Genomic DNA, 14890 nt, shown 5'->3' with positions numbered 1-14890 from the left:
CACAGTGTATTAAGCATCGCAACCGAGGAAGCCACGCTGCACCAAACAAAACAACCTTTATGGAGTCCGGGGACACAAGTCACAAGTTCGGCAATCAAGAGATCGCACCACACCGTAAAGAGCTCGACCTCCGAACCGCTTGAGCCGTAACAGAGTAAAAGCGCTAACGAGTGGGTGAAGTGATATAATTGAATTAATATTCAAATGTGAAACAGTTTTGTCGCACGGAATCGATTGCAGGACGGTTAGGGTAGTGGCAAACGCTTCGAACAATGATGTTACATTATTGCTTTTGCTCGCCTAGCGGAATAGCAAACAAATGAATAAATAATATTTATTGATATAAATTTCGCACCCATTCACAGTGGGAAATATAGACCGGGAACAGTGGAAGATAGGGAGTGGATTCGAGGAACAGAAACATCATTACGTTCTCTCTCTTTCTCCCCTTCTCATTGGATGCATTCGCACCAAACGCCTCTTTGACTTCTGAAATGCACTTACAAGCAGGATGCATTTTGTCACGCGTGTAAGGGCGCGAATGGGAAAGGTTTTCGTGTCGATGTGACTCGCCGAAAAACCCTAACAGATGGAAGTGCGCAAAATTTTATTGCCAAGAAGAATTGACTCTAAATGGCACAATTGGATTGGTTAGGGAGGAAACATGGTTAGCAAATGTCCGTGAAACGTTCGGATTCGATTCGAACAGTATCACAACTGTTGATGATGTTGTTGCAGAAGACAATCAGGCAACCCATTCATGCTCCAGAACAACTGGCACTTGTCGTGGTACCGTGTTGTTGCAGGGAAGGTAGTTGGTAATGGAAGGGATGTCGATCGATTGAGCATGTGCGGTAATGATCGTTTGTTTTTGGAAGTACATCACAAAGCGCTTAACTTGCTTTATCTGAAAGAGGCATTTATATCGATTACGAAATCTGGCTATTTTTTACATTAATATATCAGCTTTATCAAATATACTGCATACTACCGCTAAGAAACTCAATATCTCACGAAAACCATTCACGTAACAAATCGGTCTCCATTGGATAGTTTGCTCGTGGCAATAGTTGCTGATGATGAGCCGCTTAGATCACGCACTAAACCACAAAATGGTCGTCTATCGCTGAAAGAAATCGCAAACGTTTGCCTTCTTTTCCTATCAATAAATGGCAATAACCATAATCGTGAACGAAACCCTTCAGTGTCCGGAATAGGAATGGACGTGCCGAATAACTGAGTGGCGAACGAAGACTAGACCTCCTATAAAGCCACAATCATTGGTAGTAAAAAGCTTTCTATTTATATTCCATCTTATTCTATTCTGTGCTTAAGATTTCCAAACACCAACCCACCACACGTATCGATGACGCAATGACACGAGGGCCAGCACTCATGCCTCTCAAACGCTGACACTGTGCGAAAATATATGCGAATTTCCGTAACAGCATTACTCCCGGTGGGATTTTAAGGGAACCAAACTGACAAAAGGATGCGAAAACAACCCACTCACACACGTACTCCATTCCATCGCCATTCTTACACCGGTTTCGGTTGGGTTTAAGAAAATCAGCAACTCCTTCCGGGTAGGAAACCCGTCAAGACACTTTCCTACCTCACCACGGTCGTCAACACCCTTCATCTTGCATCAGCTCCATGTCGTCTGGTACGGCTAGGCAAATTTATCCAGCGACCGGAACGACGGTTTTCGCATAAACGCGTGCTCGCGCTCACACGGACACACGGGTCGAAAGACAACGGGTTGAGTGTATGCGAAAATGTCCTCCTAAGTGAAGGAACCTGTTGAGATTTGAAATTCCCACAACGATCCCATCGTCGAATGTGGTGACTCCTGCCAGAGTGAGAGCAACGCCGCATGTAGTAAATTATCATCTTCACCGCGTCGCAGTATTGGGAAGGAGCAGCCCCTTCCGGCAGTATGACAGGTGGGACATTTTAACGGGGTAAGAATCAAACCTGGTTGATATCTATGTAGATTCGTGTGAAGACGGAAGAATAAACCCGATTGGAATATTGATATCGTACTTGTGGAAGTGGTGACAATGTTACGGAATCTGTGTTAGTAAATAAGATTTTCAAATTGGTCGATCAATTTTCGTGGAATTCTTGTTGGAAAATGGAATAAGTTCAGTTTCACCATTAAATCAAAGCCACACGGCCACAACCAGAATAAAAAATCTACCCCCAAAAACCAGAAGTATTTACAACTCTACCAAAGCATTTCCCAAAAGGAACTTCAGCAACGGAGCAAACGACAAGATGCCTTGCCTCGACTATTCCAACAACCCCTTCTTAACTGTCGCTTAACCTTCGTTCGTCCATTGTTTAGACATTTGCGCGCTTCAACGATGTAAAACTTTATCCATCTTTAAAATCTGTTTGCTTCGGTGAACATTCAGTTTTCCTTCTTTTCTTTCCTCATACTTTCATCTTGCGATGTTCCTGAAACAAAACGACTCTCAACACTTCTGTGGCAAAACTTTTAAAAAGACATAAAACTCCAAATGGTTCAAGAATCGTCGGTGTTCTACTACACCGATTTATGTTCTACCGGGATGTCCAGCAACTTGTCCGTTCGTGCACCAGCCAAAGAGTTACGAAAAGTCTGCAAGCAATGGTTAACTGCGAAATAAATCGCTTTCTCGATAGCCCGTCTAAACGCTGGCAAAGAAATCTCGATTTAATTAGACGAACTCACTCGTCAAAAAGTCGTTTCCGGTGCTAATTGAAGCTGACAAGAATGAGAATGAGAATGGCGCAAAAGAATGAGGAAAAAAACCATTCCAACGTTCCAATGGGAGCAAAAGTTTTCCAACCCCACGACCCAAATCCCACTGGAGGTGTTTTCTTAATTTTTCCTTTTGTCCCTTCTTCAAAGCTCCCTGGAGAAAAGGCCTAATTTCCCGTCAAATAGTTTCCGTGCCTGGCCGGTGGCTAGTTTGTTTAGGAGAAAAAGGGTTAAAAAGGGGCGAAAACAAAATGTTGCCAACAAAATCACAATTTATGGCACGCGCTGAATGAACTTGATTGGGCTCGGCTTACCTACAGAATTTTTTAATCTTCCAACAAATATAAAAAAACACGTGTTAATTGGGCATCGAAAGTGTAATCAACCTTTTCCAAGGCGTAATACACATTTTTTTCTGTATTCAAATGTTTTACAGAATATTTGTGGGGAAATGAAAAAATAAAACGAATTGCATCGCTGTTAACAAGGGTGAAGATAAGCTTACAAATTATGCCAGATTTTAGACCAGATTATGCATATCAAGTTCGGATCTCAGACTGCCTGAATTGAATCATCTGCCATCAATCATTCACTTTCGGCTTCTCCTTAAATTATCGAACCTTTTCTCCGGTTCGGCGGATGTACGCATCGTTCACTGACCCGACCGTCATCCATTATCGACCTGCTTAGGAGAAGGTTGGATTTGTCCACGACCACATACCTGGCGCCTCCATCCGGACGGGTGGCAAAGTTCACCCTCCGATCATCGATGCAACGTCAGATTTAACTTGTAAATAATTAATCGAGTGATATGAATCCCAAATTAAGTGAATGCTGATTTGTGTGCATGCATGGTTAGGTCCGAAGGTACCAAAAACTTCACAACTCGTCCTCTTCCTTTCCCTGCTACGTCCCGCGCATTGCGCATAGATGTGAAGTTCCCAAGCGCCATCCTTTCGGAAAACTTCGCCCTTTGTTATTTATCTTTCACGTGAACCCCGAACCACACGGTGTACCGGGCAGCTGTACGTACGTTAATCCTTGAAGGATGGTCGGCGCGGTTCGCTGCTCTACTCTACACCAGCACGTGAAACCACATAATCATAATCATAACTTTGTCCGTGTACAATCCATGCCTGACCGGAGTAAACGCTTGGTCGCAGAGATTCCGCAAGCCTACGGAAAGCATTTTCATTAATCTCGTACGGTATGCTGTTACGGTTCTTGGTACAAACATAGCTAAGGTATAGCATGCTTCCGTGTCCATCTACTAAAAGCGAATTCGTGGAGTAATGATAAATTATGAAATAAATTATATATACACACAGCACCGTTATCTACAACGCAAGTTTATCTACAACATTCCAGTGCGCCGTATACACTCGTATAAGCGGGAGTGGAATGCGAGCAAAGAAAACTTTTTCTCGTGTTTGACAAAAATGTTAGACGACTGTTAACCAACAGTAGCATCAGACCACCAACTCTACCGCATTGGCATTTATCTGAGATGGTTTAGTGTCGCTTGCTGGTTGGTAATATTTCGCTCACCTCACACCGGCCTGCACCGGAGACTGTACATGTACATCTAGTGGCTGATGTTACCGAATCATAAATTCGTATGAAAAACTTATAATTAAGTTAGAGTGGTCTGCTCCAGACACACCGGCTAAGACTTGGGCTAAATTTAATTGAATAAGCATGTTTCTTCCGGATAGGTTCCTTCTCGGGTACTTCCGGATATTGTGGGAAACTTCTTTATCGTACAGGTTGTCTAACTCTTCTTGCTCGTGGTGTATCATACTACTAGACATCATACAAACTGAACAGTTCTTACGGGTAGGACTAATAGACCTTTTCATTCGGATACTCAATAGGCAGGGACGGAAGTTTAATACCCGTTTTTGAATAATGTTGATCGCGTCACATTGCTTGAAAGACTTTTATTAAGATCTTTTTACCCAATTTTTAAAAGTGATATGTTGCTAACAAACATTAAATATAATGGCATAAGTATATTAGCTACTACGACATTAAGACAACTGCGAAATATTTCTGTAAAAAGCGCCCAAAAGCATGCAATGTTAATACCATCTGGTACCTAATTGAACGCCACAGCAGAAAACACAACCAGGATGGTGACTGGACAAATAAACTCCACGCTAATTTTCCTCTCAAAAAGATGTCGGCAATGGACTTCATATTTTGATATTTGTTCACTCTAACAAGCATGACCTGTGCCGCAGATTAATCGATTCATCTTCGTCTGCAAGTATGCTGTCAGGAGCGTCCAAGTACGTGAGCACTTACTCGGCTACAGAATGTGCTTGGAAACATCTTACACCAGAAAATGCTACCTCGGTACATTTGATGGAAAATGGTAATGAAAATTATGCCAAACATTACGTCCGCTTCCGCTTCATCGAGAGCACAGTGTACGTTGTCCGAAGGAGACCCAGGGGACTCACTTATCATAAGAAAAAAGCGAACCTTCCTTAGATACCCATTGCAGGAGAACTGTAAAGTAAACAGGAACCAGAGCTACAAAACTCGGGACGCGGATGTGTGCGTAAGTGTTTTTTTTTTTGTTTGACACATGTGATAAGACCTCGGGCAGTGCGGAAGAATTATGATTTGACGTCCACTCGGGCCATCGGAAGGGAGGATTCAAAAGTCTGACAGTTTTCTCAGTGAGTTTGATTAAAAGTAAACGAATCGAGTAAGATGGAATCGTCGAGCGAGGACGTGAGCTATGGTGAAACATAGCATCGATCCAGGATCTTTCAGGAAGCAGGAACATGGATAGTGTGGATGGTAGCATTTTCCCTCGAGACTGGCCGATGATTATAAACACAACCAACTTATCAAACGTGATCTGGACAAACGAAGAAAATTGAACCATTTTTCAACGCTGACAGGCACAATTCAATACAGAATAGGAATTTAAAGGATGGCACAAGCTCCTATTCGTTCGTTTTTTTTAACACACCCTTGTACACTTTCTAACGAATTGTTGACGGTTCAATTCTTTTGCCTTGCAATTCTTATTATCACTTTGGCCCGTACGGAATGTCAGTTGTCAATTGCTATCACTTACTTCACTCCTAATTGAAATGCTATGCTTTTTTTTACGATTCTTAATACCCATAAAAATGCCTTTACTCATCGGTATAGTTAAGAAATGATTACTATTTGTAATGCGCGAATCGCATGAACAAGTGTGATAATGCGAGGGTAATAAAATTTACATAAAAAGATAAAATCAGCTCATCATTTAGTGTCCGAGTGTATGGTCGATGGGCATTCTATTAGTTAAAGTAACACTATGGTAAACGGCAATGAAAGAATCACTATAGGAAAAGTTAGTCCTTGCCGGACAGAATGTATTTACAAATGTCTCAAGCAGTGGAGGATCAATCCCCTTGGAGGCCCAGGGCGGAATTTTTCAAGGGGGGCCCATAATTTTGCTACGGCATTATCGGTGTTAGGGAGATGTACTTCAAACATGATGTAACAACACCAGCAAAGTCTCGGAAAGAAAGCTCCCTTGCGTACATCTCAGAATTCTGTTGCGTAGCCCTGTAAACGGGCCTAGTAAGCTAGACTCTATATATAAACGTTTGTATGCGCTAAGGAGAACCATAACGCCACTACTTAGCTGGTACGAAATTCCATACAAAACCAGCTGTTTTCAGATTGCCGATACCAGGAGAGCATCCACGGAAGAGGTAGCACCTAGTACAGCAATTTTGCTCGAAAACCGCCGAAAGGTATGCAATGTTTAAACACTAACTTTCCCGTTGGTCGTGAAAAATTTCTTCGAAAACTACCAGTTTCCGAATTTAAAGTACCAGGAGAGCATGCACGGAAGAGGTAGCTCCTGGTACTGCGCCGTAAGGTATGCAATGTTTATACACTAACTTTGCAACCAACTTGCAACGCAATGCGCCGTAAGGTATGCAATGTTTATACACTAACCTTGCAACCAACTTGCAATGCAAGTTTGGTGCATGCAAGAAACTTGCAGCAAGATGGCGCCCAACTTCGTACTTGCATGCAACAAACTTGCATGCAAGCTTGCATGCAACCTTGCATGCAAACTTGCATGCAACCTTGCATGCAAACTTGCATCCAAGCTTGCATGCAAACTTGCATGCAAGTTTGCATGCAAGAATTTGCTTGCAAGAACTTACATGCAAGTTTGCATGCAAGCTTGCATGCAAGTTTGTTGCATGCAAGTACGAAGTTGGGCGCCATCTTGCTGCAAGTTTCTTGCATGCACCAAACTTGCATTGCAAGTTGGTTGCAAGATTAGTGTATAAACATTGCATACCTTACGGCGCATTGCGTTGCAAGTTGGTTGCAAAGTTAGTGTATAAACATTGCATACCTTATGGCGCAGTACCAGGAGCTACCTCTTCCGTGGATGCTCTCCTGGTATTATACATTCGGAAACTGGTAGTTTTCGAAGAAATTTTTCACGACCAACGGGAAAGTTAGTGTTTAAACATTGCATACCTTTCGGCGGTTTTCGACCAAAATTGCTGTACTAGGTGCTACCTCTTCCGTGGATGCTCTCCTGGTATTATACATTCGGAAACTGGTAGTTTTCAAAGAAATTTTTCTCGACCAACGGGAAAATTAGTGTCCTGGTCCTGGTGCAATTTCGTTTATACTTTAAAGTCACAAAGTCGATATTCTTCTCTGAATTTAATTTATCACATAGAAACAAATGTTTTATATAACCAAGGAAGATACTTTTGATCAATTTTCTACCTTGTAAATTAATTTTTTTTTGCTATAAATTAACTTTGTTGGAAAATTTTCCAAAATCGCACAATCGGCACAAATTTTTTGGGGCCCCCAACACGGCGAGGCCCTAGGCGACCGCCTACTCCGCCTACCGTTTGATCCGCCGCTGGTCTCAAGCAACCATTATTAAACACCATAAAAAATTAATTGAAATGTAAAATTAATGTTCAATGGAAACCAGCACAGGTAAAGTAAGACCTTATGCGACGAGTACTGCGATAGTTGTTATGTTATTACTATTTGTTATTATAAGCTGTAATGAAGATCATTCTACCCGTCCCAGTGTGTGTTAGAAACAGATCAAACACCAGTAGTTTTACAACCCCTACCAAAGATTACACTCACAAGCACACGCTGACACGCAAACGAGCATGCATTTTTGTTTCAGCTAAATTAAGTTTTTCACACCTTCCGTGCTACGGTACCGTGCCCTAATGAGGGACATTAAACTTACGCACAGGGCGTAGCTAACCGGAACCGATATCGATGCAAATGAGGCTACCTCCTTTTTGATGAGCGAACCATCGATTGGGTTTGTCGTCCGAAAGGTCCGACCCGAAAGCAAAGTTCAGTGTCATCGGTCCGTTGTACACCATAAAACACTGTCACCTTGCACTGACAATGTGCATAAATTAGAGCATACAATAGGTGTAAATAATGTCGTCGTAATGTACGGGCGCATCACGTACGCACACCAACCCGAACATCTCACTCGCCAAGCAGAGACTTGACCATCGGTAATGAGTAGAAGAACACGAACCCTAGAACTGTTGCGGGCTGAGAGTGAGCAAGCATAAATTTCACTGTCCAAACACTGAATACTGTCACTCAACTCGATAATAAATTACCACCAGCTGAGTACGTTGTGACAACGAACTGCACCGTGAAACGTCCATCCAGGTGTGTTCATCAGAAGGAGTGCAGGGGAAAGAAATCCCCATGATGAAAAAGGATACGGCGATGACTCCAACTGGGACGTCGTTATCGGCGTTATCTTGCACGGCCATTTAGCAGGGTGTGAAAATGGGGTTTAATTCAGCGTAAATTTTGATATTATTGTAATTAAATGTCTATTAATTATGCAAATGCAAGTGTAGCAGTGGTGGCAACGTCAGTCGAAATGGAAATGTTAATGGTAGCAGAAACCCTGTGCTGCCTAGGAATGGGTTGTGGTTCTACCCCGCGGCAGTAATGGCCCCCACGACATCATTCAACGAATCTTACATAATTACGTAAGTGAATTACATTTTTAACGATTGTGAAAAAATCCTCACAATTCTGTGCACTATTGAAAATGTGCACTAAAAGCTGCCCTAAGTTTGATTCTTCGTTTACTGTGGACATTTGACAGCTGTCATCTGGCTACTAATTACATCTATAGAATGGCAAATGGATTAACAAACGTCACTTTTACTGTTCCTTGAGCTCGAAGTACGCTGTTCATTCGTAAAGCGTAGAAGTATATCTGGCAAACGACCGTTTCTTATCCGAGACGAGAATTCCTTCCGTCGAACGGCGGTAGTTTCAACATCGGCGCACTACATCCTCTACGTGTCACAAAAAAGGCGGATGGTGTTAAAAATGGGAGGAGCCTTGAAAAACCACCCCACTGATGATTCCTTATTTATTCATTTATCTTGCCTCGGCATTCTTCTGCGTCCTTTCGCCTACACCCAGTGGAACTCGAACCGCACTACTGCACAATGCCAGGATGGATGTTACTCTCCGGAGATACGAACTTTTCTCATCTGAGTTTAGATAACAGTACGGCAACGTACCCTCCAAAAAACGGTATTCCAAGGAAAAATTCCTCCACAAAGGGAATGATGGAATTTAAAGTTTTTGTTTTAGTTTTGTCGGTTTAAAGCTCCTTTCAACCAAAGTTGCGGTGAGTTGAAAAACGTTTCTGATTGGGAAGCTGTATGTATATCTGTACACAAAAAACCACACCATAATCCAGAAACAAAACTTCAGAAAAAAAATCAATTATATTGTTTTTGATGTTTGATTTATTTATTTTTCCATATTCCATTATTCAGATTTCTACCTATTGGTCCTTTTGTGGAGTGACTTTACCATAAAGGGCAGACTCTGTAGTTGGTTGTGCTGTGTTGTGCCCACTCAAAAATGGGTTTGAATACGAATGAATGTACAACCGAATTTGTAACCGTATTAAATTTTATTCCTTACATAACTCTGCCCTGTCGGTCGTAGCGTCGTAGCAAATCGAACCCGATCGTCTTCCCCCGTAGCGTCCCACAGGAATTTGGGTAGAATTTGTGTGCATTTTAAGTGAATTTTGTTGGTTGAAGGTTTGTCTACTACGGTTGCAGACCAGAGAATATTTTGTCTGCAGGGGCACACTTACGAGCCTTTTACTAGCCGTTTTCTTCATATGTTTTTTTCTGCTCCTTCCATCTCCGTATGTAACTGGATCCATTGAAGAAGATAATGCTGATTTTGGCACTCAATAAATTTGTCCACCCTGCCTAGATGATGTCTCTTCACGCATGCAGGCTTTTCAGTTTCAATATAGCATACGTGAAGTGTTCAGCATGCCTTTCCAATGCGCGAAGTATCAACCTCCGAAAGTGGAAACTGATGTTTAAGGTTCGCCCGTATGTATAAAATGGGGAGGAATAAAAATCACATTTTGTCATATTTCAAATCGATACCGATACGTTATCCTTTTATTCTACCGAACCGTGATGGAGTAAATGTGTGAAGAAATGCATATACATTTACGATAGAATCAATTTAGCTCCTACTGATCGTACTTTCCGTAAATTCCTAAAGGAATGTTCGAAACATGGAAGAGGATGATTTGTGGTGAGTAATACTGCTACAAATAAGCTTCTGTTTGAGAGCCGGTTCAAGAGGACAAACCAATGGAACAACGTCTTGTCTTATCTAGTTTCTGTTGCTCAGTCTGAGAACACAAGAAACTGATCCCGTCTGCCGACGATAATTGCTTCTATCCATGCAATGTGAGGTGTAACGTCAGTCATGTACAAATTGGATCCACAACTTTTACTCAACGGTGAAACTATGCCATACATCGACAATGGCTCTCCCCAATCAATTTTATCGAAAATTGGAGCTCCGTAGTCCATCTGAAAGGAGCAATGTTGCATGTATAATATCAGGTCATATACTGTGCTTACACTTTAGAACTCCCTACTCACCCAGCAAACTCCCGGCATCATCGCTAAGTGGTTGTGGAAGCATCGCAGATCTGTTCCACGGATACTGCCCTCCTCGCATCCCGTACCATTAATTGCGGTGACGATGACGGTCTCATTTAAACTACCGTATGCGCTAAACTTCGGATCAGGTCCCCACTCCCCATCAGTTCGTCGATCCCAAAGGCAGACCGGACGGTACACTGTATAGTTGACGTACTGTTCCATTTTCAGCAAAGCAATATCATTTTCTGAGCGACCAGGTTTGTATAGAGGCGAAACGTACACGTCCTTGATGACTGCTCGTTCATTTGTCGGGGAAACTACAAACTTCGGGTAGGCTTTGCGAGATGTAACGCAAGAAGCCGTTGTGAGAAGATACTGGTAGTCGATTAGCGTTGCTACACACTTCGACCACGAAGTGTCACCTTCCGACCAGACTAATCCAAATCGATTTTGAGTGTAGATCCTTTCAAAGTTCACGTTCACCGTCTCCTTGGGCCGGCCCACACAAAACGATGCCTTGGTGCAGACTATAAACAATCAAACAGTATAATTACAACCAACACTAACGACATTATGCTAACTTCAAGATTGTTTGGCTACCTCCGTAACTATAGGATGTGTTTGTCGTACGTTCGATCCAATCGATGTATTCGCTTACTTTGGTGTACACGCCAGTAGATCCGACGCCACAAGGAGTTCCAAAGGAAACAACACCGGTCACCAGTGGAATCACGGCGCCACCCACATCCAGCAACTTCACTCCAATCGGACCACCAGAATCTCCTTCACAAGTGTCCATACCGGTGGTGGCCGCACAGAACTGATCCACCCGTAACCCCTGTGGCATTTCTCGCTTGTTGATCGTGATTCTCTTCGCACACTCTTCTTGCTCTAGGTGGTTTAGCACTACGCGTTGCAGTGTCGGACTAAGCGCTTCACCAAAACCGGTTGCTCCGAACCCGATCGCATCCATGGCTCCATCGGGTAGGTTCTTTTCTTGCCATAAACACGCCGGACATACAGCCTCCGAGAACTGCACCATTTGCTGCAACTCAATCAATGCCACATCATAATATTTGCGAGATCCCCGATAGTTGGGATGTACGATCATTCGAGCGATTGCGATCTGTTGTGCGAACTCGTCATCTTCGGTGCTTCCCAGATCCGTATCTCCTAGCCGCACCGTGTCCGGGTGAAGACTGGAAAGGTTTTGATTTGATTTTAATGATTTGATATTCTTTCTTATGCGAGGAGCTGCTTTGGTCATCGGGACGTCTTACTTGTTTCCGTCCGAATTACAATGCGCTGCGGTCAGCACGAACTGGTTACTGATCAAACTGCCACCGCAGAGATAATCAATTTTACCACCGGCACGCGTCCAACCGATCGCCACCTGCAAGGTTAGCAAGCGAGTTCAATGTCACACGAAGGCAAGAGTTACCATGGAGCAACTTCAACGGGGATTTACCATGTGTTGAAACTCGCCGCGTAAAGCTCGAAATCCTCCAAATGCACCAAACCAACCGGGAATTTTAGCATCCGTGTAAAACCGCTTAGGACAATCTGCAACATTGCGACACAAATTATGAAACGCACACGAACCCAGGCCAATACTTTACCTTTTAGTGAAGTTCGATCATTGTAATCTGGCGGAGGTGTACTTAAAAACGAATCCATCTGGACAGAAACAATACCATTGAAAAGTATCAACAGTGGCAGCATGCAACATTCCACAACGATTTTCATTTTAAATATTTACACGATATTCTTTTCATCAAAGCAATCCATACGACTTGTTGTTCCGACGTCACACAAACATCAACTAAAGCCATGTGAATTCATGTTTGGTCATCGGCATCAGATGGTGACTGTCACTCCAAACAGGTTTTTTTCTGCTTGAATGAATCGTATTCATTCTGAATTTACGAACTTGATAAACACACAAAAAAAAACAAAAAAACGACATGATTCGAAGCGCTTCTGATTTGGGATAATGATCTGCTCTATCATGGCAATCATATAACCGAGCTTTTTGTTTCGTAGAAAGAATGCCGTTTGATCCGTGCTGTGGTGAGCAGCACCACAGGTGGTGGTTTTGAAGTTCCTTTTCGAATAAATTAAATGAAAATAACTATCCAAATAATAAATGCAATTTTCATATAACCTTTTAATTGGTAAATATAAGTCTCTCGTGTAACTTTTTAAATATTATCGACTCTAACCATTGTCTGTGAGGCTCAATACTGGTGAAGATAATGTTGCTATCACATCCTTGGCTCTTGGCTCGAGACAATATACCAAGAACTTTAAAATTATTCACATAAAGATCAGTCACAACAGGACCTCCGTAATCAACCTGGATGTTTGAAAGAAAAATTATGTTTAAAAACGGGGTTTTGTTGTAAATCATGATAAACAGCAAAAAAGTATTAGTTACCTTACACAGTCCAGGTACCAACGCCACCTTGCGGCTGATGCAGATCAGATCCTTTTGCGCGTTGCATTTGTTTTTTCCATGCATCGTTGACTGTATATAACTCCGAAGTTTAGAAGAGTCCGAATTAAGATCTGGAATGGTTGCTCCAAACTGAAGCATGGTCTGGGTCCAATTGCCATACAGCTGATCATTCCACGGACAAATTGGAAGACTTTCTTTCGGATTTGCGTATTTCCGTATCTTTATAATCGCTATATCAAAATAAGGTTGTCCTATATTAAATTGAGGATGAACAAACACATCTTCAACTGGAGCACGGTCAGCATCACGAGCTGATGTTACAAACTTTGGATGACCTCTATTGGACGTGACACAGTCTGCTGATGTGAGGACATACTGATAATCGATCAAAACTCCTCCACACTGATAGATATCTGTTTCTTTTTTCTCCCACAGCAGTCCAACACGATAATAAGGTCTGTTTTGCTCCACTGTAGCAATAATTGAGGGATTCTTCTTACGGTTTTCCCAGCTGTATCTGGTACAAGCTGCAGAAATCGTTTGTTATCAGTATCAAAGCTCTCCATTAGATACTTCTTTAGGCTAACAACTCACCTTCATAACTAAGCGACTGATTGACTTCTTTCTCGATCCAATCCAAGTACGAGCTGACCCTTGTGTACACTCCCGTTGATCCTGATGTACAAGGAGTTCCGAATGACACAACACCAACCACAAGCGGATATGCATTGCCAAACACATCATGCAACTCCGTTTGAAGTGGACCCCCGGAATCGCCTTCACAAGTGTCCATTGTTTCACTGTGGGCACACATCTGATCTGCGCGCAATCCTTCGGGCATTTGACGACGATTCATTGGGATACGTTCAGCACATGTCGCCGTGTCCAGTGCTCGAAGTTGTACCTTCTGCAAGGTGGGACTTAACATCTCCCCAAATCCAAGCGCACCGAAGCCCACTGCTTCCAGCAAACCATTAGGTGCGTACAATTCCCGCCATACACATGCATTGTTGATTGCGTCGTTTATCCACCACTGTTTCTGCAGCTCGATAAGCGCGATATCATGGTACTTTCTTGATTCACGGTACTGCGGATGTTTGATGATGCGTGAGATTCCAACTTGTTGCGCATTTTTGTCGTCTTCTTCACCACCAAGATCCGTGTCTCCCAATCGAGTGGTGTCTGGTGGAATACTGAAATACATACTCAAAGTTTTGATTATTCTGACCATTGTGGAAGCATGTTACATACTGGTTCGCATCTACAGCACAATGAGCCGCTGTCAGAATAAATTTAGAAGTTATCAAACTTCCACCACAAAGATAATCTATTCTCCCGTCGGATCTGGTCCATCCGATGGCGGCCATATGTTGAAACTCTCCCTGAATTGCTCGTTCTCCACCGACCGCTTGAATCACCGAATATTCGGTCGATTCTACTGGAAAACGTCGCTCGCAGTCTACAGTAATGGACCACATTCCAAATGGTATGAATCAACGCACATAATATACCTCACGTTATATGTGTTAGTGATACTGACCATCAAAACTGTCTCCGGTAGTGTAATTGAAGGGGGGGTAATCTACAAAATCTTGGCATATGACTGCACTAGCTAGTGTTAATATTGTTTGCAAAAGAACGATCATTGCACAAGTAACACAATACACGCACGTTCATTCGTTTTGA

General features: G+C 42.6%; 2 protein-coding genes across 2 annotated transcripts; both read right to left on the bottom strand.

Moving 5' to 3' along the window:
- Positions 1-10482: 10482 nt before the first annotated feature.
- On the bottom strand, positions 10483-12468 carry LOC128297985 (acrosin-like). The gene is made up of 6 exons (XM_053033706.1): positions 12366-12468; positions 12215-12309; positions 12027-12139; positions 11347-11945; positions 10744-11273; positions 10483-10671 (listed from the first exon to the last, which is right to left on the bottom strand). The coding sequence occupies exons 1-6, from the start codon at positions 12466-12468 to the stop codon at positions 10483-10485; spliced, it is 1629 nt and encodes a 542-aa protein (XP_052889666.1).
- A 445-nt stretch (positions 12469-12913) lies between these two features.
- Positions 12914-14850, bottom strand: LOC128297405 (serine protease 53-like). Its single transcript, XM_053033035.1, has 5 exons — positions 14745-14850; positions 14456-14663; positions 13799-14397; positions 13184-13731; positions 12914-13102 (listed from the first exon to the last, which is right to left on the bottom strand). Exons 1-5 carry the CDS (start codon positions 14848-14850, stop codon positions 12914-12916), a joined length of 1650 nt encoding a protein of 549 aa, XP_052888995.1.
- Between the last annotated feature and the right edge of the window lie 40 nt (positions 14851-14890).

Source organism: Anopheles moucheti, chromosome 2, assembly GCF_943734755.1.
Source record: "Anopheles moucheti chromosome 2, idAnoMoucSN_F20_07, whole genome shotgun sequence".
NCBI lineage: Eukaryota > Metazoa > Arthropoda > Insecta > Diptera > Culicidae > Anopheles > Anopheles moucheti.
Note: the sequence above shows the minus strand (reverse complement) of the source record. Positions and strands in the feature narration are given on the sequence as shown.